At 43.3% G+C, this 27,536-nt stretch overlaps 1 protein-coding gene across 1 annotated transcript in view; it reads right to left on the reverse strand.

Moving 5' to 3' along the window:
* Positions 1–618: 618 nt before the first annotated feature.
* The window catches only part of LOC311235096 (structural maintenance of chromosomes protein 6-like), a 98,996-nt gene continuing 72,078 nt past the window's right edge, over positions 619–27,536 (reverse strand). Inside the window, 3 exon segments of the mRNA XM_084322444.1 lie at positions 619–1,928; positions 19,646–19,743; positions 20,912–21,064. Of these exon segments, the coding sequence (XP_084178570.1) occupies positions 1,823–1,928; positions 19,646–19,743; positions 20,912–21,064 (357 nt within the window). The 3' untranslated portion in view covers positions 619–1,822.

Consider the following 27,536-nt stretch of genomic DNA (forward strand, 5'->3'; position numbering starts at 1 on the left):
TTCGCTGAGCACAGATGTTCTTTTCCATTCACACCTGGGAGCTGCCCAGTACAACCACAGTTGACACCATTGGCCACTGAGCAACTCCACTGGAGCAGTTGATTCAAGCCATGTCACATAGTTCAAGTTTGAAATGATTCTTTCTGTTTTGCTCCTGAGAGTGTGCTAGATACTGTACTGTACTGGTAATATTATGTATTTGTGTTAACTTCTGAATAAAACAACTTATTAAACACAAGTACATCTTATTGAACATTATTTTGATATTTCATTACCAATTATCATAGCAAAACAGCTTTTTCAAACAGTCTGTAATGCATTTTGGAAACGGGAGATGGGCTCATGGTGTAATGGGCCACCTGGCCTGAGAAACATAAAGAGGAAAGAAAAAGTAAGGACTTACTTCTGGTCATTATTTGGGTAGAACACACATATTTTGAATGCCTTCTGCAGTTTTTTTTTTTTTTTTTTTGAGCCATTTTAATCTAGATTAATCTAGATTAAATCCAGGATTGCAGATAGATTAATCTAGATTAAAAAAATTAATCTATGCCCACCTCTACAATTGATATACCACTCCAGACAGTAATTGGTGATAGACAGCAGGCCAAGACCATAGAAACGTAAACCCATTTATTGTACACACCCTACAGACATGGTTCAAAATTGTGAAACAATTCAAGTTAGAAAAAAGGATTAGGATCTTGAGGTGGTTTGCCTTCGATTTAGGATTTAAACCAAGAATGTATGATCAAACATTTAAGGAATAGGCTCTCCGAGGTATTACCTCATTCAGCACAATGGTAGAGAATGGAGAACTTGTGAGCTTTCAAACCTTGAAAGATACATACGGTTTGGATAAACACAACTTCTTCAGATACCTACAACTACGCCAGTACTTTCTAAAAGAGGTAAAGGTGTCTGAGCCCAATACCCCAATAGACAGTGTTATTCAGATATTCATTCAGGCATACAAAGACAAGATGAGTAAAACTGTGTCAAAATTATATAATAGCTTTGTTCAGGCCAGAACTGACTCCACAAGTTACATTAAGACAAATTGGGAAAATGAATCAAACATTGAAATAACTGAAGACGAATGGGAGAACATGTGCAGAACTCAATGTAGCTCGACTATTTCAAAAACATGGAGAGAATTCTGCTGGAAAAACTTGACTAGATTCTTCATAACTCCCGACAAGTAGGCATAGAGCAACCATGTTGGAGACAGTGCGGCCAGAGGGAGGCAAACCACTCTCATATCTTTTGGAATTGTCCAGGTATTCAACGTTATTGGCAAGATGTTCACTCCACCATGCAGGTTATATTGAATTTCAAGATACCGGAGACCTTCTCCTATTTGTACCTGGGTAACTTACCTGAGGAATTGGTAGGAGGAGACAGATATTTGATAAAAATATTTTTAGTAGCAAGTAAGAAAGCGATCACGCGTCTCTGGTATCAACAAGAACCTCCAACAAAAGAAAAATGGTTGGCCATTATAGGCGAAATATACACAATGGAAAGACTTACTTTTATTCTCAGATTACAGGAAGAGAAAGGTTTGAAGTACTGGGAAAAATGGGACTTTTATATGTTAATTACGACAACCAGTGGATGATGTATAGTTGTAAAGAATATTCACCATACCTATAGGGAAAGTAAGAGAATTGAGAACTCGGCATGTGAAAAGTATATTTTTGTAAAGTGACACTAATAATGCAGCCCGGGATTGTGTTTTTGTTATGTCTTGTTGTTTGTGATTGTTTGCTTATTGTGAAAAACAATAAAAAGAAAGTTAGAAAAAAAAGAAAAAAAAAAGCTAATCTTCTGCTTCACCATCCTGCCGTACAAATGGTAGAGTTTTCTGGCCGCGGTCCGGGTCGTTGAGACGCAGGATACGGATCATGCTGTTTACGGGCAGAGAGCTGAGGAGAAGCAAAGGGTAACGATGACTGAATGTATTTATAAAGCAAATTTAGAGTCAGACAAGAATATGGACACCAATTTCCTATCTGTACGTTCAGTAGAAAGCTATCCGGCTACAAGCTAGCCTAGCTTAGCACAAACTAATGGAAGCAGATGTGTAGTGGCTAGCCTAGCTTAGAACTCCAGAAAAGGTGTTATTGGCCAACGCCTAGGCTAGCGCAGTTACGTATCCGCTTCCATTGATTTGTGCTAAGCTAGGCTAGCTTGCAACCGGAGAGCTTTCTACTGAATGTAGAGGAAGAGAGGAGAGGAAATTAGTATCCATCTTATTGTCTGACTCTGGAGAAGACAGTGAAGTGCATTTCACATAATGTTGGCGTGTTCCTTTAATACCTGATGACATAACAAGTTTTGGGATGTGGGAGAGGTGTGTTCATGTTCACCAACTGTCTCAGGAATAACATGAATGAATTCTGAAATTGGGTGGTGTTCCCCTTTAACTGCCACACCTACCAAGGGGTTAACCCTTTCACAGCGACCATACAGGAGGTTAACCCTTTCACTGCCACATGACAAAGGGTTAACCTTTTCACTACCACACTACAGACAGGTAACCGTCTGTAGTGAACGGTTAACCTTCTGTAGTGTGGTAGTGAAAGGGTTAATGCTCTGTGATACCATTAGTAATGTGATTTGATACTGTGATATATGGTTAAACTCTTCTGCCATTTGGCCACAGTAAAAATGCTGAAATAGCATCACTTAAAGCATAACTTTGCTATGTTTGGACCTTAGATCCTAATCGGTCCGTCTACCATGCACCCGACCCATGGAGACCATCATTTCCCTGATCGGTCTACAATTTCCATACAGACTCTGACTGGGCTACAATAGCAGACAATGATGGGCAATCGTAAATCCTTTACAAAAACAACATAAATGTGCTTTTCCATGATGGGAAGCTCAGAGTGTATATTCTTACCGCTCTCAGTTTGCTCTCCTGTGTAATGCATCGCAATCTGAATGTTGAGACGGTTCCATTTGAAACAGAACTATTTCGCCGACCGCACTACGCACTGTGACCGGAGGGGGGCGAGCCGTAAAGCATGTAGAATGTTTGGATGGTGATGCAGGAGAGCAAACTGAGACTAGTGAGAATACACCCCGAGCTTCCAGTCTCTGAAAAGCACATTTTATCGTTGTTTTTGTAAAGGATTTATGAATGTAGCCCAGTGAGAGCATGCAGGGAGCTAGCTCAACACTGGACAGATCAGTGAAATGATGGGTCTCTGTGTGTCAGGCACATGGTAGACAGACCGCAAATAGGGTCCTTTAACTCATTCAGTGCCAGCTATTACCCTCATCCCTGTAGTCAATGCGGCAGCTTTCCATTGCCTATTTTCACCGTGCGTCACGATGTTTGCAGAGCTATATCTATATATTCTATATTATAGCTATGGAGACAATACTATGGCTCATTTGACAGTGTGGTGGAATATATTATCATGTCATTTAGAGCTGCCGCGATTACCGCGGTATCGCTGTTACATCACGGCCACCGCAGAGTAGGCTGAATACCGCATCACCGCTGTTTTTTATAATAATAATAATGAAGTACCCTCCTCTCGTTGGGCTTGCGGCTCTGCAGATATACCCTACTCCTCCATCGAGGTTCCAAGCGACCCTATTGGCTACCAGAAAAGTCACGTGAAACATTGCAGACCACTGATTGGTCAGAAGAGAGACGCGTCACACGTTGGGAGTGTCCTGCAGTTTTTTACATCCTGAATGTCAGCCATTGATCAGAGCTCATCACAATACGGCTAATAACGTTAGCTTTAACTCCCCGCCGGAGTGGACTACATTTACATTTAGTCATTTAGCTGACGCTTTTATCCAAAGCGACTTACAAGTTCTGTGCGACAAGACAGCAAGAAGGGTATAACTCTATCAGCTGAGTAACAATGTTCATCAAAGTGTTGCGTGTTACAGTGTAGGTTAGTTTATTAGGACAAGTGCATGACAGTAAGGTTAGTCGGGGTTAGATTTTTTTTTTTTTTTTTTTTATCATTTCAGATAATGGTTGAAGAAGTGAGACTTTAGTCGACGGCGAAAGATTGGACGGGATTCGGCTGTCCTAACTGGGATGGGTAGTTCATTCCACCATTGTGGGGCAAGGACTGAGAATAGGCGGCTTCTCTTTGATGACCCTCCGGGAGCTTGGATAGGAGTAGATCTGAGGCGGCCAGAAGACGCAGAGCGTAGGGGTCTTGAGGGTGTGTAGTTAGAGACCATTGACCGGAGGTAGGCGGGAGCGGTTCCCTTTGCCGCACGGTATGCTAGGTCGAGGGCCTTGAAGCGGATACGTGCAGCAATGGGGAGCCAGTGCAGGTCCCTAAGAAGTGGGGTGACATGGGCTGACTTCGGTAGGTTTGAGATCAGGCGGGCCGCTGCATTTTGAATGAGTTGAAGAGGCTTGGTGGCAGTGGCCGGGAGGCCAGCTAGCAGTGCGTTGCAGTAGTCGAGGCGGGAGATGACTGTTGATTGGACGAGGAGTTGGGTGGCTTCTTTTGTCAGGAAGGGGCGTATCCTTCTGACGTTGCTCAGGAGGAATCTGCAGGTTCTGGTTGTCGCTGCGATGTGAGCAGAGAAGTTCAACTGGTCGTCGAGGACAACACCAAGGTTCTTGGCGGTCGGCGACGCGGTCACAGCTGCATTCTCGACTGTGATGGAGAGGTCGGTCAGGGGGGGGGATTTGGCCGGCAGGTGGAGCAATTCTGTTTTGCTTAGGTTCACCATCGCTCCTCGGGAGTACTAAACGAGACATAATGATTTTACTGTCTGCAACGAATGTTATAATAAAAGCCCTTCGTTCTATACACTTGTCTGATTGAAAACTTTATTAACAGACCGCAGAATGGGACAACTCAGCACGCTCTGAGCAAAGAAAGGAACTGAGATGGTCCGGTAAATACGCTGATGTTATTGAACGTATAACTATATAATGGTAATGCCACAAAACGAATGCCTTTATTATAAAGTAGTAACTTTATAGTAATAATAATAAGAAAGGGTCGGGGGGTAACCACCCCTGCCCGTGACACCGAGTGAACGGCGCACGACCAGAGGGTAAACTTCGAATCCGTGTTTCACTTTCAATAACTAATGCATGCTTGCCGAATCCCAAACAATATTCATGCTGCAAAGTCATCCTCTAAAGATCGACATTTAGACTAGAGGCAGGCTATATGCTATAAAAAGTAGACTACTACTAAAAAAAAAAAGTGCATTCAAACTTTTTTTTTTTTTTTTTTTTTTTTGCGTGCGGTAATAACCGCGCGGTAGGAAATATTTTGCAAATCCGTGCGGTAAGGAAAACATCAATACCGCGGCAGCTCTAATGTCATTATAGATTTGTGTTGAGATATCATTTTACAGCTTGACTGGTTCACTGTGACCAGCTATGTAATGTGTGTGTGTCTCTTTAAGAGACTCCAAGGTAATCTCCCCAGCCAGCAAAAGCAAGGTTATTATCACTTCCCGTAACTGGGAACCATTTTTATTTACTTTCATCATATCTTTTTTTTTATCCACTTTTTCTCCCATTTTCTATTTTTCTCCCATCCCAATTTTCGTATCGTCCAATTCAACCGTCCCTTGTCTCGAACGCTGTTTCTTGCCTCCCACAAGCCGGCTGCAATGTGGACTAAGCCATACACAGCACGAGTCCCCTCCGATACCCGAGGTAGCAGCAGTCGCATCTTTTCACCTGCGCGGCACGATCTTTCAGCGTCAGGGGTCTGCGCTTTGGAGGGGCGCCGCCCCCATCGCTTCCTGATTCTACTGCGCAGGCGCACCAACCGACCTGTAGGAGTCGCTGTCCACAACGCCCGATCCCCACCCATCAGTTTCCCACCCCCTAATACTGCCAATGTGTATTAGTACGGACGACCAGCTAAACTGAAAGCAATGTGGAGCACTGGGATCGAACCCAGCGTCTCCAGCATTCGAGGTGAGCGCCTTGCCCACTGCACCACGTAGCCGCCATTTCATCATCATATCTGATGTAGAATGTTACGTCTTGCAAGTGTGTATTAAACTATGTTCTGCCCAAACCTCTTGGTCACTTTATGGCCAGACGCTTATTTGTGAACATGATGTATCTGTCTGTAAACTGTCCTTTCATTGTGGCCACGGTGAAATAAACGTTTCTATTATTAATAATGACTCAGAATGATTTATAAAACGGCTCATCGTTTTGTCCTTTAATATTTCCCATTACAACAGTCACTATCTCTCATCCAACATGTACAAAAAAAGAGTTAATTTTTTCATGTATATGTTCGCGTGTTATCCCGTGGTGCATATTGTATAGTTTCAGAGTGATCCTGGCTAATTCCTGAAAGCTGAGTTATGGAGTGCTATGTGAATTTTGCTAAATAAGTTGAGTTGGCACTCAATGGTTGGTGAGCAAACACATATATATATATACGTTAATGGCACAGAAAGTGTTAAGAGCAATAAAATGGCATATTCAGTTATAGTAAAAAGCCACAAATTAATGGGGGACTTTATGTCATGCTTGATGCAATAAAAAATGCATGGCATCCTCTTTGGCTCAAACATTAGAGCTGCTATGTCGTCATCTACCAAATGTTACAGGTAACGCCAGGTAGCAATAATCAAAGATGGTCTCGACATGTAGAGGGCACTTTACGTCATGCTCTGTGGGGTGAGGTACATGTTAGGGCTGCAACGATTAGTCGACATAATCGATGATGTCGATCATAAAAAAATCATCTACAGGGAATTTTTGCGCCGATGCGTTGTATAAAAAAATCAGAGACGCAAATGTTCATTTGTAACTGCAACGCACTACAGGAAGTGCTGGGGGCAGTATTGTTTCCATTGTCTGACTGCATTCTGTAGTCAGACAACGGCCCGGGTAAGAAGAAGAAAGAATGCACCCTGGAGCTTCGGAACATGGGTAAGTTTTAGATAGTGAAACCGGGTTTGTGACCTTGAACAATACTCGAGGATAAATGACATTATCATATCAGGTTTGGATGTTAAACCGAGGTCTTACTCCCGCGCACTACGAGGAAATGGAGGTGAGGAGAAGACTACCGACCAGGACTCCAATTCAGTGGAGCGACAGGTGGCTGATTTTTTCCAGACTTGTGGGATCAATCTGGACATCAACAACCTGGAGGCATGCCATCTTCTTCCCCGAAGAGTTAAAACGGACAAACCAGCTGTGATCTTAAGGTTCACAAACAGAAAATTCAAAACGGCACTACTGAAACAAGGACAACGGCTACAAGGAGCAAATGTGTACTTGAACGAACACCTGACAAAGAGGAACGGAGATATCGCCCGCAAAGCCAGAAAACTCAGATACGAGAAGAAGATCGACTCAGCATGGACATCCAACTGCAAAATATTCATCAAACTAAACGGAACCCCAGAGCAAGCAACAGTTCTAGTCATCAGAAGCATCGAGGAGCTGGACAAGTACCAGTGACAGCATATCAACAAACAATGGTGAGACCTACATTTTCTCATCTACAAATGAAAATTGCGCATCCATTGAGAGACAATTATTCCATACATATGATCTTAACAATGTCCATCATGCTTGCTAACATTATTTTATGCGGGACTATGAAGAACATTCCGGACTGGTTGACTGTGGAATTGAGATGCCAAGTATGTCTGTCTTTGACAGGGGAGAATAACGAACTAGGCTTATTTACGAGCAGCCACTGGGAAAATGAAAATTGGGAACCTTGGACTTGGTCAATAGCCGCAATTGAACATTTGCTGTGGAACCCGAGATTCTGTTTTCCCCCAGCCCTGCACAATGGTGCGATCCCTGTTGAGGTCCCTGCTGCGATTGAATATTTATATGACTCATTTGATTTATTAGGACAACGTTGTCTACTAACTATGGTTGGGCGTGTGATTCTGTTACACCTTCTGTGCTTAAACCCTGAACCCTTACAGAAAATGTAAAAATCTAAATATTGCTTTTTTGACTGCATTGAAATGTTATTTATCTGTTCCCTTATTTGCTAAACTTAATACAACTTGTAAATGAGTTAATTCTTGTTATTTGTCCGACAGTATTGTGTCCCAATGCTAATTGCATATGGTAATTAAACATTAAAACACCTGCGGCTTATAGTCCAGTGCGGCTTATATATGTACACATCATTCAATTTAGCTGCTGCGGCTTATAGTCAGGTGCGGCTTATAGTGCGAAAAGTACGGTACATGAATAGAGTAAATAAAAAGGGAGGATGAGTAGGACTATATGTAGACAGAAGGTTAAAGTTCAAGATAGTTGAAAGTATGACGATGGTAATTGACGATTTATGTGAATGTATTGCTATTGAAATTGACATGGGAAAAAGGAAGAATATCATTGTCAGTTGCATTTACAGAGCTCCCAGCTCTAGCATAGAAAGATTCAGAGAAACGATGGAAGGTATGATTACAAACACTAACCAGAAGGTTACTTTTATTTGTGGTGATTATAATATAGATTTTTTAAATCCTAACAAACTATCATTGATAGAAGAATTTAAGGATGCAAGTTCAAGTTCAAGTTCAAGTTCTTTAATAGTTGTCATACAGAAGTACAGAATACTTTCATACAAAATGCTTCTTACTGTTACGCTCCAGAGACTGTGCTAGACAAGATAGTATCAAATAACATAATAACATAATATAGCATGAATTTAGAAGAAAATGAGGTCACAGTTGTTCGGTATAGACATATGTACAATGTTCTGAGTTACCATATAATATACAATACACAATACTATGCAGTGTACTAATGTACAGTACTATCTAGTGCAAAGCAGAAATGGGATGAGGTACAATTTTAGGTACAATTTACAGTAAGGTGTACGAGTTGTAGTGCAATCCTTCATCCATAAATATAAAGTGTGGGGAGTGGGTGCTACAGTGTGTTTGTTTAAAGTGGGTGTGTGCTATAAAGTGTGTGTAGTGGGTGCTACAGTGTGTTTGTTTAAAGTGAGTGTGTGCGTGTGGATGTGTGTGCTATGTGTGTTTGGTGGTTGTTGTTGTGTAGTGTTCATTCATTGTTCGTTTAGCAGCCTGATGGCCTGGGGATAGAAGCTACTTCTGAGTCTTTCTGTGCTCGCCTTGAGACTCCTGTATCGCTTGCCTGACGGCAGCAGTTCAAAGAGGCAGTTGTTCGGGTGGCTCGAGTCCTTAATAATTCTCTTAGCCTTCCCCTTGCAACGCTTGTAGTAAATGTTCTGGAGGGTGGGGAGCCCCCCTCCAATTGTGCGTTCGGCTGAACGTGTCACTCTTTGTAGTCTGCTTTGGTCTTTTGCAGTGCTATTCCCAAACCAGGAGGTGATGTTGCCGGTCAAGATGCTCTCTATTGTACATGAGTAGAAGTTCTTAAGGATCTTCTGGCTGACTTGGAACTTCCTTAGGCGCCTGAGGAAGTAGAGGCGTTGTCGTGCCTTCTTCACCACACTGTTAATGTGTATGGTCCATGTCAAGTCCTCGGATATGTGGGCTCCGAGGTACTTGAAGCTGTTGACTCTCTCAACCGGTGCCCCGTCGATGCTGAGGGGGCTGTAGTCCTTGACCCCCGACCTCCTGAAGTCCACAATCATCTCCTTTGTTTTGCTGACGTTCAGGGAGAGGCTGTTTTCCTGGCACCATCCCGCCAGGACCTTGACCTCTTCCAGGTAGGCCCTCTCGTCGTTGGCAGAGATCAGGCCCACCACCACTGTGTCGTCAGCAAATTTGACGATTGTATTGCTACTCCGCTGAGCCACACAGTCGTGTGTGTACAGGGAGTAGAGGAGGGGACTCAGAACACAGCCCTGGGGGGCCCCTATGTTGAGGGTGATGGATGAGGAGGTGCAGTTGCCTGCTCTCACCACCTGGGGTCTGCCAGTCAGGAAGTCCAAGACCCACTGGCAGAGGTCATAGCCCAAGCCCAGGTCCCTGAGCTTGGCTATGAGTATGGAGGGGACTATGGTATTGAATGCCGAGCTGTAGTCGATGAATAGCATTCTCACATAGTTCCCCTGCCTCTTGTCCAGGTGTGATGCTGCTGTGTGCAGCACATGGGATATGGCGTCCTCCGTGGACCTGTTGGGGCGGTATGCAAATTGCAGGGGGTCCATGTTGATGGGGAGGGAGGAGCAGATGTAGCCCTTTACTAGCTTCTCAAAGCACTTCATGGCTATGGAGGTGAGAGCTACAGGGCGGTAGTCGTTGAGGCAAGCAGGCTTGGATTTTTTGGGTACAGGGATAATAGTGGACTTCTTCAGGCAGGTGGGGATGACAGCCTGTTCTAAGGACAGGTTAAATATGTCAGTGAATACTGGGGCCAGTTGGTCGGCACAGACTTTTAGGACGCGGCCGGGGATGCCGTCCGGACCTGCTGCCTTCCTGATATTCACTTTTTTAAAGGTCCGCCTCACCTCATGCTCTGTTACCCTGAACACTGCGCCTCCATCAGCAGCCGACCCCCCCCCCCCCATTGCCGAGGCTTGTGAGCTGGTGTTGTTATTACCAGCATCAAACCTCGCATAGAAGGTATTGAGGTCGTTTGCTAAGGAGATGTCACTGTTCAGTTTGAGGGAGGCGCCTTTGTAGTCTGTCATCGTTTTGAGCCCCTGCCACATAGCTCTAGAGTCAGCTTGTTCAAACTGGAGTTCAATTTTATCCCTGTAGCGCCGTTTGGCCTCTGACACTGTCCTCCTTACGTTGTGTCGCGCCACCTTGTGGTCATTCATGTTGCCTGCCACTAGGCCGTCATTGTATGCTTTGGTGCGCTCTCTCAGAGCTTCACGGACGGATTTGTCTACCCAGGGTTTTTGATTTGGGTAAACTTTCATTTTGGTAGTGGGGATTGTTTCTTTCACCCTAGTACAGACATAGTCCAGCACTGTCTCCGTGTAGGCATTAATGTTATCTGTGTCGCGGAACACAATCCAGTCTGTGTTGTGAAACACTGACCGGATCGTATCCTCTGACGTCACATCCCATTTCTGCACCTCTCGCGAGACTACGGGAGTACTTTTAATTCTTTGTCTGTACTTTGGTGTAAGGAAAATGGATGCGTGATCTGACTTGCCAAAGCCACTATCAGAATGAGCCTTGTAGCCACCTTTAAATTGCGTGTAACAGTGATCTAGGATGTTACCGCCTCTGGTGTTGCAAGTCACATGCTGGTAGAAATCAGGCAATACCTTTCTCAGATTGGCGCTATTGAAATCTCCCAGTACTAAAATGGCGGCGTTAACGTTCGTCGCTTGTATACTATTTACCTCGTCGTGGAGTCTGGAGAGCGCGGCGTTGTTGTTGGCTTGCGGTGGAATATACACTCCGACCAGGACGATCGCCGTTAACTCCCTCGGGAGGAAGAAAGGACGACACTTGATGGTTATATATTCCAGTTCTGGGGAGCAGTGGTTGGATAATTCCTTCACGTTCGTTGGATCACTCCAATTTTTGTTAAACATGAAGGCAATACCTCCACCACGTTGTTTACCGGACTCTGATTGTGTCCGATCCTTCCTATGGATAAAGAAGTGATCCGCTGGTTGAATCGCGTGATCTGGAACCTCCGGTGTTAGCCATGTTTCGGTGAAGCAAAGGACATTGCAGTCCCTAACGTCTCTTTGATATTGAATCCTTGCTCGGATGTCATCCAGTTTATTGTCTATTGATTGTACATTGGCTAGCAATATACTGGGAAGTGGTGTACGGTGTCGTCTGGATCTCAGCCTGTTTCGGATTCCAGCCCTTTTTCCTCGACGTCTTTTCCTGGGCTCTGGGAACAAAGGATCTGGTCCTAGTCTCCGGAGGATTTCTTCCGGCCATTGATGTGGTTCCGAAAGCTGATCCAGCGAGTAATCCAGTTGGTAAGTTTCCCGTAATCCAATGTCTATGAGTGACTGACGGTCATATACATTAAATGCACCAACAGTTGGTACGCACAAAACTCTAAAAACTATAAATATTAACAAAAGTAAACACAGTCTCGGCGGAGCGAACAGAGAGGCAGCCGAACGGGGCGGCGCCATCATTCGCGCAATGTATAGTAGGAGTCTATATCCTATTATTACAAAACCAAGTAGAATCACATGTCACTCAGCAACATTAATAGATAATATACCTACTAATAATTTAATAGATAATATAGAGTGGACTATTAATAAACGACATTAGTGACCATTTACCGGTGTTTGTAGTCTATCATTGTGATGTTAAAGTGGTTGATAGTAAAGTAATCATGCAAAGGAGATTAAGAACGGAGGACACTTTAAATAGGTTCAGAAAAGAACTATTATCACAGGACTGGAGAAAGGTATATGAATCAATAGATGTGGATTCTGCTTATGATTCTTTTCTGAATATGTTCCTGCTGTTATATGACAGAAGCTGTCCAATGCAGCAAAGTAGAACAAATGCAAAGAAATCTGACAAACCCTGGATTACAGGAAGTCTGTTGAATGCTTGCAAAAAAAAGAACACCTTATAGAGAATTTATAAAACATAGAAATAAAGAGAAAGAAATTAAGTATAAACTATACAAAAATAAACTAACTGATATTGTTAGAAAATGTAAGAAAGAGTACTATAATAATGTATTAGAAAAAATTTTAAATAACATAAAGGGAACATGGAATATATTAAACTCAATTATAAGAAATAAATCAACTAGTTCTGGCTTTCCAGATGAATTTATAGATGAGGGAAAGTCAGTAAGTAAGAAAAATTAGGTGGCAGAAGGATTCAACAGATTCTTTGTTAATGTGGGGCCCAAACTGGCGGATGAGATGTGTTTTTTTTTTTTTTGGTCTTTTTCCCCCTCCATTTTTTTCTCCGATTTTCTCCCATCCCAATGTTAGTCGTATGCCCATTCCCAGTCCCTTCCTGGTCGCTGCGCACTTACCCCCCACAGTCAGATCATCTGGGAGAGTGGAGGCTACCACGTGCTTCCTCCGACACACGTCCAGCCAATCACCGCTTCTTTTCACCTGGCAGCGCGGATTCTCATCGAGAGGGCGTAGCGTGTGGGAGGATCACACTATCCCCCTCAAGTCCTATCCGCGCTTAGCAGGCGCCCCGACCGAACTGTAGGAGTCGCTGTTTACAACGACCCGGACCCACCCCGCCAGCTTCTCCCACCCTCTAATACAGCCAATTGTATTAGTGCAGACGGCCAGCCAAGCTGGTGACAACCCCGGAGCTGTGAGCTGGATTCGAACAGGCGAATCCAGCTCACAGCTCCGGGGTTGGTGACGAACGCAATCTCCGCTCGGCCACCTAACCGCCTGATGAGATGTGTTTCTAATTATTTTGAAGAACTAAACCCAAGTACTATCTTCTTGAGAAAAACTGATAAAAATGAAATTATGGATAATGTGAAAAATTTTAAGAATAAAACATCAACAGATTGGAACGGCATTGACATGACCTTAATTAAACAAGTAATAATAGCCATAGCAGACCCTTTAGTGCATATTTGTAACCTCTCATTCAAACTGGGTGCCTTCCCCACCAAAATGAAAACTGCAAAAGTGATACCGATCTTCAAAGCAGTTGAGAAAAATCTATTCACCAATTACAGGCCGGTTTCTCTCCTTTCCCAGTTCTCAAAGATAATGGAAAAATTATTTGCTGCACGATTGGACAGTTTCATTGATGAACACGCATTACTTATAGACAGTCAATATGGATTTAGATCCATAAGATCCGAATCATTCAACGTCATTGGCACTAATGGACCTAGTAGAAGAACTGACTAGCATAATTGATAATAAGAAGTTTGCAATAGGGGTCTTCATAGATCTGAAGAAGGCGTTTGACACTATAAATCATGATATTCTGCTACTAAAATTGTTAAAAAAAAGGTGTGGGATCAGAGGAGTAGGGCTCAAATGGTTAAAGAGTTACTTAGAACAAAGACAACAGTTTGTGCAGTTGGGGGAGTACAGGTCCACTCAGTCAAACATAATCTGTGGTGTGCCGCAAGGGTCAATTCTGGGCCCGAAACTATTCATACTGTATATAAATGATATAGGTAATGCGTACTCTTTAAGACAACTGACAACCTGGTTTGACTCCCAAGCATCTGTATCCTGGAGAAACTTAGAAGAAAATATACAGTAGTAGCACCACATAGACTGCAGGACAGTTTACACTATAATCAATTAAGCAATGCAAATTGAAATTTGGCCCCATTATTACACATGTGATCCGGAAATGGCGTGAAACACAAAAAAAATATTTTAACCAACAAAAATGGCATAGCCATACTCCCCTTTTCAATAATAATGCACTCCTTATTGGAAAACGACCTATCAGATACCCTAAATGGGAAAAGCAGGGTATACATACATTGGGAGATGTTTTCAATAAAAGGGGTTTTTGTAGCTATCATGATATACATAACAAATTTAACCTCACCAGTTCCACATATTACTTTTACGCACAGTTATTGAAATGTTTGAAGGCTCATGAAGTACCATTAAGGATACCAATTGAACACCACAGATATCACAAATTCTTCTATGAAAGAGAGACATCGAGAGGCTTCGTATCTGATTTTTATCACCACTTACTAACGTCATCGTATAAAATCCTTCCCCTAGACAGTCTGGAGGAGGGATATACCAGACTTGGAAATAGATTTTGATTGGCAAGAAGTCTGGGCAAACGTTCGAATAGCGTCACGCAACCCGGACCATCAACAAATGAATCTTAATTATATTCATAGGACATACCTGACTCCTATACGATTGTGCAGAATGGGACTTAAACAAGATTCTCTATGTTCCTTATGTACAAACGGGGATGAGGGTACGTTTATGCATATGTATTGGGATTGCCCACCGGTTAAGATATTCTGGGAAGAAGTGACCCAGCAATTATCAGAATTCTTAATTCTGAACATACCTGTGTACACCCCTCTGTATTGCTGCTGAATGATGTTTTTCAGTATGGAGCCCCTATACAGCTAAAAAGACTTGTTTTATCCGGTATCACAGCTGCTAAAAAGCTGATAGCATCACGATGGTTTCAACCGGATAAAATGTGCCGGAAGGTATGGGTTCTTACCTATCTCGATGTGATTTATCTAGAAATATCCACAGCAAGAATTTTAGGTGTCAGTGAAACCAAAATTGCAATCTGGTTAGAAGTGGTGGAGAGAATAAAAGCTAGCATATGAATTGTAGTGCCTGGTTAGAAACAAATGATAATGGATGGATTATCCAAGGGGGGGTCCGGGGGGGAGGAGCGAGCGAGAGCATATGTATGTAGGGTATTAGATAGCAAGTATTAGGTATATATCTTGTATATTACATGTATTTAAATGGTGATTTCATTCATTGGATGTTTACTGTTAATGCTTGTGTGTCTAATTTGATGTTATGTTTAAAAAATAATAAAAAAATTAAATACAAAAAAAAGAAAATATAGGTAATGCGTCTAAATATTGAAAAATGTAATTTTTGCTGATGATACAAATGTCTTCTGTGAGGGAGAGAACCTCCAAATGCTTTTAAAAAATGTCACAGCTGAGCTATCCAAGTTGAAAGTGTGGTTTGATGTAAATAAATTATCATTAAATATAAAAAAAAACAAATTCATGATATTTGGTAAACCTGATATACAAGTAAATACACCGGTTGAGAATACATTTCTGGGTGTGATAATAGACCACAAACTCAACTGGAAACCTCATATTAAATATGTCAGGACTAAATTGGCACGGAGTGTTGGTGTTTTATGCAAGATAAGACACATTCTAAACCAAAAAACACTGTATACACTGTACTGTACACTCTTCCTACCATATATGAGCTACTGTGCGGAGGTGTGGGGTAATACCTACAAAAGCACTCTACAGCCAATATGCACCATGCAAAAAAAAGCAATAAGAATAATCAACAATGTAGGATATTATGAACACACCAATAACTTATTTATAAAGCTACAAGCATTGAAATGTATGGACCTAGTGGATTTCAAAACTGCCCTCATTGTATACAAAGCCAGATACAAACTAATCCCAGGCAACATTCAAAAATGGTTCAGAGACAGGGAAGGAGAATATAACTTAAGAGGGAGAGGGAATCTTAAACAACCAATGGTACACACCACGCTGAAAAGCATACACATCGGTGTGTGGAATGAAGTTGTGGAATAATTTACCTGAATACATCAAACTGAGTAAACATGTGGCACAATTTAAAAAACAGCTAAAAAGATACACATTAGAGAAATACAGAAATGAGTAATGAGGATAAACAAAGTTATGCTATATTGTGTTATGTAGTGCTGTACTATATTCACTGCTATCAGGTGAATCAAGTTTTGTTTTTAATATAAGTAAAAGTATATTCTATATTGTAATATACTAAATTATGTTATATCTAGTAAAATTAATGGAAGAACAAATATAAATGTAAGGGGGTAGGGACCAAGACATGTCTGCTAACCAAACACATTGCTCTTGACCTTTTGTTTATAATTCCCCCCCTTTTTTTTATGTTTTTTAATGTGTTGTTATGATTGTTTGGTTTGACGGAACAAGATACCGTGATTTTTTTGGAGGAAATGGAGAATTACATGTTCAAAAATAAACTTTTTCATTCATTCATAGTTAGCCATAGTATTGTATTTTTTTTACGTTAGCTTACATGTTGGAAAACAGAACGTCTCATGGATAATGCTTGCTAAGCAAACTCTATTGCTGGGGCTTATAGAGGCTGCGGTATGTTGTATGTAACGTTAAACAGCGCCAACCAAGCTTACAGCGTTGCTGCACGCCATTTCAGTTATGCCGAGGCTGCAGTATGTTATATGTAACGTTAGCTAAACAACAGCGCCAAGCTTACAGCGTTGCTGCTTTTATATACACATATACTCAATGTGGCAGTGTGTGTCACAATCTTACTTAGGTAGTCAGTCTGCAAAAACACGACACTCTGTGCTAACGTGAGCTGTCTGTAGCCTAGCCAGCCAAGTTCCAACTAGATTTCCCATGGTTTAACGTTAATGGCATTATGCAGTACATCATCTAAAATAAAGTTTCACACATACACACACACTCCTCTCACACACAACAAACAAAAGACCTAGAAGTCTGTCTGATCTGTCATCCTCCTCTCCTCTCCCCCTACAGCTGTTCCAAGTCACTCTCCTGGACCAAGTTACAGCCCCATCAGCCGCGGTGCTGGGGGCAGATGCTGCTACTTATTTTCTTTCTTTGTTTACATTTAAACACTTGCACTTTAATTTGTATTATTTAATTAATTTATTTTGTTATGATTGATTGTTGTATTGTATTTATGTTATTCAAATACATTTTGATTTAAGCAAGTTGCTTAACACATCCTGCGCCATAAACATCGTACAACGTGATTCAAGTTCATGCTAATTCTGCCATTCCACGGCGTACAACGTTATTGAGATCATATTTCATTTTTTCGCCATGTTATTCATAATTCCCTCACAGAGCCTGGTCTGATGCAGTGGGAGCCTGCACAACTCTGCAACGCTTCAATACTGCCGCCTGGTGGATGATCGGCGAGTTACAACCGGAAATATATCTCATGTGATCTCGGTGCATCTGGGAAATTGGTCCGGCACTCACATAATGTTGCGGGACTACAGACACACACTGGCGTGCATGGATCGCTGCCATAACTCAATAATCAACATGATTTGGGCGTTTATTATTATTATACAAACCGGAAATGGATCGAGTCGATCGCCGTCAAATAAGTGGGATCTTTTTCATCCAGTCTCATCGGCGAACGGTAAGAGGACGCTGACGTAATTTTCAAGGCGATTGTACATTTCTTTGTTTACAAACCAACTGATCAATAAATCAACCCGCGCATGATGAGTCATAACGTTTAGGATCGTATTCAGTTGGATTTTTTAATATAGCGTGCATCACGAATAAACTGCAATCGATAATCTATATTATGCGTTTAGGCCTATAACTAGCGTTCTAGGAATTACTGCAGAAAACGATAAAAACATATTTATATTCTAGACGGTATTTCCGTATGAATCTATAAATGAAAAAGTACAACGTTCCTACATCGTGAACGATAGATAATCAATGTTGAATGGGCCATAGTAATGTCAATTTAGCAATACAATTTAAAAAGTTATAGCCCTGCAAAGAAGGTAAACATCTCCATAGGCTTAGACTGGTGGCAGTGATCATACATTGATGGATAGAAGCGTGGCAGGGAATGTGTTAAGATCCAAATTCAAATGTTTCATGAGTCATTATTTTAATTTGCTATGGGATCATGTTATGTTAAGTTAACTGTTAAGGCAGAGGGACTGGACAACAGGGTGACATTCACAGGTGTGCAGACTTGAGCATGCGAGGTAAAACATGCACCGGAGCCCGGAAAAGGAGCGGCGCCCACAGGAAGCAGAGATGGAGGGTGTGACAAAAATAATCGTTAGATTAGTCGACTAATCGAAAAAAGAATCGACAGATTAGTCGACTACCAAAATAATCGTTAGTTGCAGCCCTAGTACATGTAGAGCACTTTACCTCATGCTCTGTGTGGTGAGGAGGTACATGTAGAGCACTTTACCTCATGCTCTGTGTGGTGAGGAGGTACATGTAGAGCACTTTACCTCATTCTCTGTGTGGTGAGGAGGTACATGTAGAGCACTTTACCTCATGCTCTGTGGGGTGAGGAGGTACATGTAGAGCACTTTACCTCATGCTCTGCGGGGTGAGGAGGTACATGTAGAGCACTTTACCTCATGCTCTGCGGGGTGAGGAGGTACATGTAGAGCACTTTACCTCATGCTCTGTGGGGTGAGGAGGTACATGTAGAGCACTTTACCTCATGCTCTGTGGGGTGAGGAGGTACATGTAGAGCACTTTACCTCATGCTCTGTGGGGTGAGGAGGTACATGTAGAGCACTTTACCTCATGCTCTGTGTGGTGAGGAGGTACATGTAGAGCACTTTACCTCATGCTCTGTGTGGTGAGGAGGTACATGTAGAGCACTTTACCTCATGCTCTGTGGGATGAGGAGGTACATGTAGAGCACTTTACCTCATGCTCTGTGGGGTGAGGAGGTACATGTAGAGCACTTTACCTCATGCTCTGTGGGGTGAGGAGGTACATGTAGAGCACTTTACCTCATGCTCTGTGTGGTGAGGAGGTACATGTAGAGCACTTTACCTCATGCTCTGTGTGGTGAGGAGGTACATGTAGAGCACTTTACCTCATGCTCTGCGGGGTGAGGAGGTACATGTAGAGCACTTTACCTCATGCTCTGTGGGGTGAGGAGGTACATGTAGAGCACTTTACCTCATGCTCTGTGGGGTGAGGAGGTACATGTAGAGCACTTTACCTCATGCTCTGTGTGGTGAGGAGGTACATGTAGAGCACTTTACCTCATGCTCTCTCTGTGTGGTGAGGAGGTACATGTAGAGCACTTTACCTCATGCTCTGTGGGGCGAGGAGGTACATGTAGAGCACTTTACCTCATGCTCTGTGTGGTGAGGAGGTACATGTAGAGCACTTTACCTCATGCTCTGTGTGGTGAGGAGGTACATGTAGAGCACTTTACCTCATGCTCTGCGGGGTGAGGAGGTACATGTAGAGCACTTTACCTCATGCTCTGTGTGGTGAGGAGGTACATGTAGAGCACTTTACCTCATGCTCTGCGGGGTGAGGAAGATGAATTGTCTGTAGCGCTGGCTAGCAGCCACCTTCAACATCATGTCCATGGAGATCCGCCGGTTCACCATGTCCTGGTGGAGAAACAACCACAACCACAATCAGAAAGGTGGAATGATATAAAAAGGTAGAATAAAATTGTATGGAATTTTTAAGCTCAATTAAAATAGAAGAACAATAGAATTGAATAGAATTATAAAATAGGCCATGGCTGTACAATTGTGCACGGTGTGGTCAAGTATATATACACTAATTAGAATACAAATAACAATACAGTGGGATGGAATATTTAGCAGGGCTGTCCAATTGAGCAGTAATGTGCAAAAAGTATGAACAGTGAAGTATGAAGAGTGTGTATATAAATATATAGTCCAATAAGGGTGTGTTCATGTAACACAGTGGGGGGGGGGGGGGGGGGGGGGGGGGGGGTCAGTGTGTGTGTGTGTGTCTGGGGGGGGATCAACACCACGCATGAGCCGTTTCACCATAAATAATAGCCTGTGACTGAACGGACAGTGATCTCATCAAAGATGTCTTCACCTGGGTCTGATGACATTGACCCTCCTGGCGCTAATGACGACCAATCACACACTAGAGCGAACGTAAACCAAGAAACATTACAGCTAGGGATGTCCGATATTATGGGCCTACCGATATTGGCATTCAAATGTAATATCGGAAATTATCGGTATTCAAAATCTTTTTTAACCTTCATTTACCCAGGCAAGCAAGTAAGAACAAATTCTTATTTTATTTATTGTGTTATTGTGTTGTGTTAATTCCACGACAAGAGATATGTAATGTTAATTGCCTGAAATTATTACATTTTTTTGGGGGGGAAACCCAGCTATATATATATATATATATCGGTTGATATCGGTATCGGAAATTAAGAGTTGGACAATATCGGTATATCGGTAAAAAAATGCCAATATCGAACATCCCTAATTACAGTTAATGCTAACTAATGCTATCAAAGACATTACCAATAGGATTGGCATCGTTGCCTTTTTCATTCATTGGATGATCCGATTCCAGACGATTGATATATTTTACACGGTAACCGCGGCAGCCCCGACTGTAAGGCACTTTGGATGAAAGGTAACCGCGGCAGCCCCGACTGTAAGGCACTTTGGATGAAAGGTAACCGCGGCAGCCCCGACTGTAAGGCACTTTGGATGAAAGGTAACCGCGGCAGCCCCGACTGTAAGGCACTTTGGATGCGTCCACCAGAAATGTTACCATGTAGACGTCGAACTCGTCCAGGCAGCGGAAGGGAGCTTCAGCGATGGCCCAGAGAGAGAGGACGAAGCAGACGGTGGAGAAGGAACGCTCTCCACCTGACAGGGAGCGCATGTCACTCAGGTCAGCCTTGTCCCCTTCACCTGGCTGCACCTGGAGAGGGAGGGAGAGGGAGAGGGAGAGGGAGAGAGAGAGAGAGAGAGAGAGAGAGAGAGAGAGAGAGAGAGAGAGAGAGAGAGAGAGAGAGAGAGAGAGAGAGAGAGAACGAGGGAGAGAAAGAGGGGTGAGGGGAGAGGTGAGGGTGAGGGAGAGAGGGAGAGAGTGAGGGAGAGAAAGAGAGAGGGAGGGATAGGGTGAGGGAGAGAGAGAGAGGGAGAGAGAGAGAGAGAGAGAGAGAGAGAGAGAGAGAGAGAGAGAGAGAACGAGGGAGAGAAAGAGGGGTGAGGGGAGAGGTGAGGGAGGGAGGGAGAGAGAGAGGGAGAGAGTGAGGGAGAGAAAGAGAGAGAGAGGGTGATGGAGAGAGAGAGAGAGAGGGAGGGATAGGGTGAGGGAGAGAGAGGGAGGGAGAGAGATACAGAGGGTGAGGGAGAGTGAGGGAGAGAGATACAGAGGGTGAGGGAGAGAGAGAGAGTGAGGGAGAGAGAGAGAGTGAGGGAGAGAGTGAGGGAGAGAGATACAGAGGGTGAGGGAGAGAGAGAGTGAGTGAGAGGGAGAGTGAGGGAGAGTGAGAGACAGAGGGTGAGGGAGAGAGAGTGAGAGACAGAGTGAGAGGGTGAGGGCAAGAGAAGAAAGAGGGTGAGTGAGAGAGAGTGAGAGGTGAGGGAGAGACAGAGGGTGAGAGCAAGAGAAGAAAGAGGGTGAGGGAGAGGGAGAGCAAGAAGAGTGGGTGAGAGCAAGAGAAGAGAGAGGGTGAGAGAGAGCAAGAGAAGAGAGGATGAGGGAGAGAGGAAGAGAAGACAGGGTGAGGGAGAAAGAGTGAGAAGAGAGAAAGGGTGAGAGAGGACGGGAGAGGCCGAAAGTGGGTGAGGGAGAGAGAGGGAGGGTGATAGAGAAGGTAAAGGAGGGTGAGGAAGAGACAGAATGGTGAACTCTTGACAATAATTATTTGTATTTCCTCTTCAGGCTTTTTAACTTGATTAATGATTGGAGGTGGGCTTTAGACCATGATTAATGATTGGAGGTGGGCTTTAGACCATGATTAAATGATTGGAGGCGGGCTTTAGACCATGATTAAATGATTGGAAGAGAGATTTAGACCACTTGGAACAGGGACACCGTGTCATAGATGTGAAGCATTCTGGTATAGATTGAAGTTACATGCCCTAGGTGAACGACAGGCTGAGCCCTCTCTTTCTCTCCTCCAAATCACCAAATAGTCAATAATTAACTTAGCATTATCTTTCCACAAGAAATTGTGAAGTCATTCTTTCCATGAGCTTCACAGTAGAGGATGACATCTTTTCGGGATTCCCACGGGATGGGAGTCAATTTCACTTTGAATCCCGTGATTGGGCAGGACCGGGAGTAAAAGTCAACGGGAGCAGAAGGGAGTGGGAACTATGACAACTAAATCAACGGGATCTGGACGGGAGTGATACATCGGTGCATCACTAATGTAAATGTTTGGTGGTTTTATATTTAACTAAGGCATGCATCAGGGCTGTACAGCGTGCTATGAAAAAATCGGTCTGTGCGATGAATGAATTTACTGCACTAGCACCCGTGCGATAGGCATTCGGTTCATATCGATACTCTTATTTTGAAAATCCTGTGGCAGGTCTCATTTCCTCCCAAGCGCAGCTCCGGCAGCCCAACAACAACAGCGTTCTAATCTATGTTATGCATTTTGCGACCAGGAAATAAGTCCCTGCCTGTTTTCCCCCACAACACTTCCAATGCATCTTACATGCTTTGCATCCTCACCAAAACTCCAAAACTAACTAGTTAGCTGCTACCGGTAACTAAACTAAGCTAACCCGGCTCAGAGGCAGAGAAAACAGTGAGGAAAGGGAGGGGGCGGGGGAGCCTCAGCCTCTCTCTGTCCCTCTCTCTACGTCAATGATTTTAAGTAGGTGAGGTCAAAGGAGTTTGATAGTATTTACTGAGGATGGCCAGATAATGTTGATATTTAAACATAACAAATATAATACATAATAAATGTATACATGATCATGCAACAAAAAAAAAATGGGAACTGTTTGGGAGAGGGAGGTAGGGAGGGGTTTTAGGTTGTGTGTTGTGAGTTCCAAAAAATTAAACTGAGTTATTTCAAGTTTAAAGCTCAATATATCAAAACGTGGCACTTTACAGTGAACAGGAGGTCTATTTGTATTAAAACAATAGATTGTTTTTCATTTAAATATCTGGAAGAGCTAAATTTATTTTTTTCAAATTATATTTTCATTACCTTTTTGAGTTGATCTAAATGTTACCGATTGTGTTAAATGGGCTTATGATATTGTCTCATATCGATTGCAGGCACCTGCATCGTATCGTATCGTGGCAGACTTTCTGATATCGGCAAATATCGTATCGTTGTCCAAAGAATCGATATCGTATCGTATCGTGATGAAACTGGTGATTCCCACCCCTAGTAGAGACCATACATCCAACACCAAATCCCATAATTCCTTACACGTAACGTGTCTGGCTGTGTGACGTCAACTTGTCAGCATGAAAAGGACAGCCAAACATGGCACTGCAACTAAATAACACAAATACAATAGGCACATTTGTGACTGTTACAAATATCACACGTTTTAGACTTGTGCTACAAGATTTTGGCCTGTGCTAAAAAACAATCAACCTCTGTAGCACCAGTGCTATGTGCTAAAAAAGTTAATGTACAGCCCTACAGACATGATGTGACCCATGTACTGCATATTTTATACTGAGGACAAAAATGGAGCAGGATTGGTAAACGGGAGTGGGATTGGAGTGGGATTCTATAAAAGTTTGGCTCGGGATTGGGACGGGATTTGGATCAGTCCTCTGTGGGAGTGGGATTTTTTTCAAAACTCTCACTTGGGATTGGGATGGGATTATTTCTGTGGGAGTGGGAAGGAGCGAGAGTCAAAATCCACTCACATGTCAGCCTCTACTTCAGTGAGAACTGACATTGACGTCAACCTAATGCCTGCGGTAGCCACTATTCTATTTGCATAACTATTGCATTATTTTATGTGTGTTATATATTATGTGTGACGATCAAGCCTTAAACAAGGAGGCCTATTGGGACATTCTATGTCTTACCCTGACTTTGTCTATTTAGCAAATTTTATGCCTCTTTTTTTACTGCTGTGAAGCTGCAGCAATTCTTCTTTTTTTTATCCACTTTTTCCTATTTTTCTCCAATCCCAATTTTGCTGTGCCAATTCTCCTCTCCCGTCTTGAATGTTGCTCGCATATGCCCCGCACTGGCCGGTTGTAGGGAGGATAGAAGCCTTGCATCACGTGTCCCCTCCGGCACACGAGGAGGCAGCCTGTCACATCTTTTCACCTGCCAGCGCGGACTCTCATTGGCGAGGTGTAACGTGTGGGAGGCTCACACTACCCTTGCCATTTCCTGTCTCTGCTGTGCAGGCGTCCCCAACCGACCTGTAGGAGTCGCTGTCCACAACGTCCAGATTACCACCCATCGACTTCCACCCGCTAACTCAGCCAATCGAGTTAGTATGACGGCCGGACCAAGCCGGAGGCAATGCCGACACCTGGATTAGAGACCGGAGTCTCTTGAATTGGTGATGAGCGCAATCTCCGCTGCGCCATCCAGCCGCCATAAGCTGCAGCAATTCTTGTATGAAAGGTGCTATACAAAAAAAGTTTATTATAAAAAATTATTTATACCGGGCGGCTAGGTGGCGCAGTGGGCAAGGCGCTCGCCACCAACGCAGGAGATGCTGGGTTAGAGCCCAGCTCTCGGCGTTGCTACCAGCTTGGCTGGTCGTTCATACTAATACAATCGGCAGTATTAGGGGGTGGGAAGCTGGTGGGTGGGGATCGGACGTTGTGGACAGCGACTCCTACAGGTCGGTTGGTGCGCCTGCGCAGAAGAATCAGGAAGCAAGGAGGGCGGCGTGTCCCTCCCACGCAGACCCTCGCCGCTGAGAGATCGCGCTGTGCAGGTGAAAAGATGCGACGGCTGCCTCCTCGAGTACCGGAAAGGACACGTGATGCAAGGCTTCGTCCACATTGCAGCCGGCTTGTGGGAGGCATGGTCTAACAACGTTCGAGACAGGGGAGGGTAGAATTGAACAATAGGAAATTGGGGACGGGAGAAAAATAGAAAAACGGGGAGAAAAAGTAGATAAAAAAAAAATAATAATAATAAATGATTTATACCAAAGTCTATTAACCCATTCTCTGCCGGAGATTATATCCATCGCTGTTTGATCTCTGCCAGCGCTATTTGTCTATGGAGATGTTCACCTTCTTTGCAGGTAGAGCTGCCGCGATTACCGCATTACCGCGGTATCGCTGTTACATCACGGCCACCGCAGAGTAGGCTGAATACCGCGTCACCGCTGTTTTTTATAATAATAATAATAAATTACCCTCCTCTCGTTGGGCTTGCGGCTCTGCAGATATACCCTACTCCTCCATCGAGGTTCCAAGCGACCCTATTGGGTACCAGAAAAGTCACGTGAAACATTGCAGACCACTGATTGGTCAGAAGAGAGACGCGTCACACGTTTTTTACGTCCTGAATGTCAGCTCATCACAACACGGCTAATAACGTTAGCTTTAACTCTCCGCCGGAGTGGACTACCATCGCTCTTCAGGAGTACTAAACGAGACATAATGATTTTACTGTCTGCAACGAATGTTATAATAAAAGCCCTTCGTTCTATACACTTGTCTGATTGAAAACTTTATTAACAGACCGCAGAATGGGACAACTCAGCACGCTCTGAGCAAAGAAAGGAACTGAGATATGAATAGAGTATTGCTTGCCTTGATATGGTCCGTAAATACGCTGATGTTATTGAACGTATACTATATAATGTTAATGCCACCAAACGAATGCCTTTATTATAAAGTAGTAACTTTATAGTAATAATAATAAGAAAGGGTCGGGGGGGTTAGGGGTAACCACCCCTGCCCGCGACACCGAGTGAACTGCGCACGACCAGAGGGGAAACTTCGAATCCGTGTTTCACTTTCAATAACTAATGCGTGCTTGCCGAATCCCAAACAATATTCATGCTGCAAAGTCATCCTCTAAAGATAGACATTTAGACTAGAGGCAGGCTATATGCTATAAAGAGTAGACTACTACTAAAAAAAAATGCATTCTTTTTTTTTGAATTTTTTGTGTGTGTAATAACCGCGGCGGTAGGAAATATTTTGCAAATGTGTGCGGTAAGGAAAACATCAATACCGCGGCAGCTCTATTTGCAGGGCTATAACTTTTTAAATTGTATTGCTAAATTGACATTACTATGGCCCATTCAACATCAATTATCTATCGTTCAGGATGAACGTTATATAAAAAATTTCAACTGTACATGGTCCTAGACGTTATGACTTATCATCTGCGGGTGAACGGAGGGGGGGAGGGGGGGGGGGGGGTCGTTTATAATTCCGTGGCCGACGTTAAATCATTTATGTAGTATGGGTGATATATTGATCAGAGCAGTTTGTATGGATAATAATAAACAAACAGGCTGAAAGTAACGTCAGCCTCCTCTTACCGTTGGGTGATCACACTGGCGCAAACAGATCCCAGTTATGTGATGTTGATCGAGGTGATCCAGTTCCGGTTTGTATAATACTAATATACGTCCAAATCATGTTGTTTATTGAGTTATGGCAACGGATCGATATCCATGGTGTCTGGATTGAGTCCCGGGAGCGATAACGAGTGGCCGGACGGAATAGGGGACGGACCAAGCACTTCCGGCCACTTCCGGTTTGGCAACTCGTCGATCGGCCACAAGGTGGCGGTATTGAAGCGTTGCAGAGTTGAGTGGAGTCCTACAGCACCAGCCAAGACTCCGTGGGTGAAATGTGAATACCATGACGAAATATGAAATATTGATCTCAAAGACGCCTTACGGCGTCATTGGCAGATTGCGCTTTGGCGGAGAATGACGTGTGAACACGTCATCGGCGGAGAATGGGTTAAGCATTATCACGGAATCATCTCCTGATCCCCAGGTTGAGAGCCCCTGTGTTAGATATAAAGTTTAACACATTATTACATACATTATTAGACTCAGAGGGATCTCTCTAATGCAGACCAATGTAAAGTAATGGACCTCACCAATACATGGTACCTGCTTATATTTACTTAAAGATCTGTACTGAAGACTTGGTATTGGTGCATCCTACTGCAGGGGTCCTACACGTATCTCCTGTTAAATTCCCAAAAATTTCCATTACTTTTCCATAACTTCATACCAAATTCCCATTTGGTGGTGTAACGGACGAACTATGACGTCATAAACATGTTATAAAAGCTTCACTGTGGCTTTGGGAATTGCTAGATGTGGGACTTGCGCATTATATGTTGTATTTTCTGAAGACGATTTAAAATGTCCATAACTTTTCTAAACATTTATGGGTATTTCAGATTTATTTTTATCTACTTTTTCTCCTCCTTTTTTCTGTATTTTCTGCCATC

The sequence above is a fragment of the Notolepis coatsorum genome, assembly GCF_963971535.1.
Source record: "Notolepis coatsorum genome assembly, chromosome: 10".
Lineage (NCBI taxonomy): Eukaryota > Metazoa > Chordata > Actinopteri > Aulopiformes > Paralepididae > Notolepis > Notolepis coatsorum.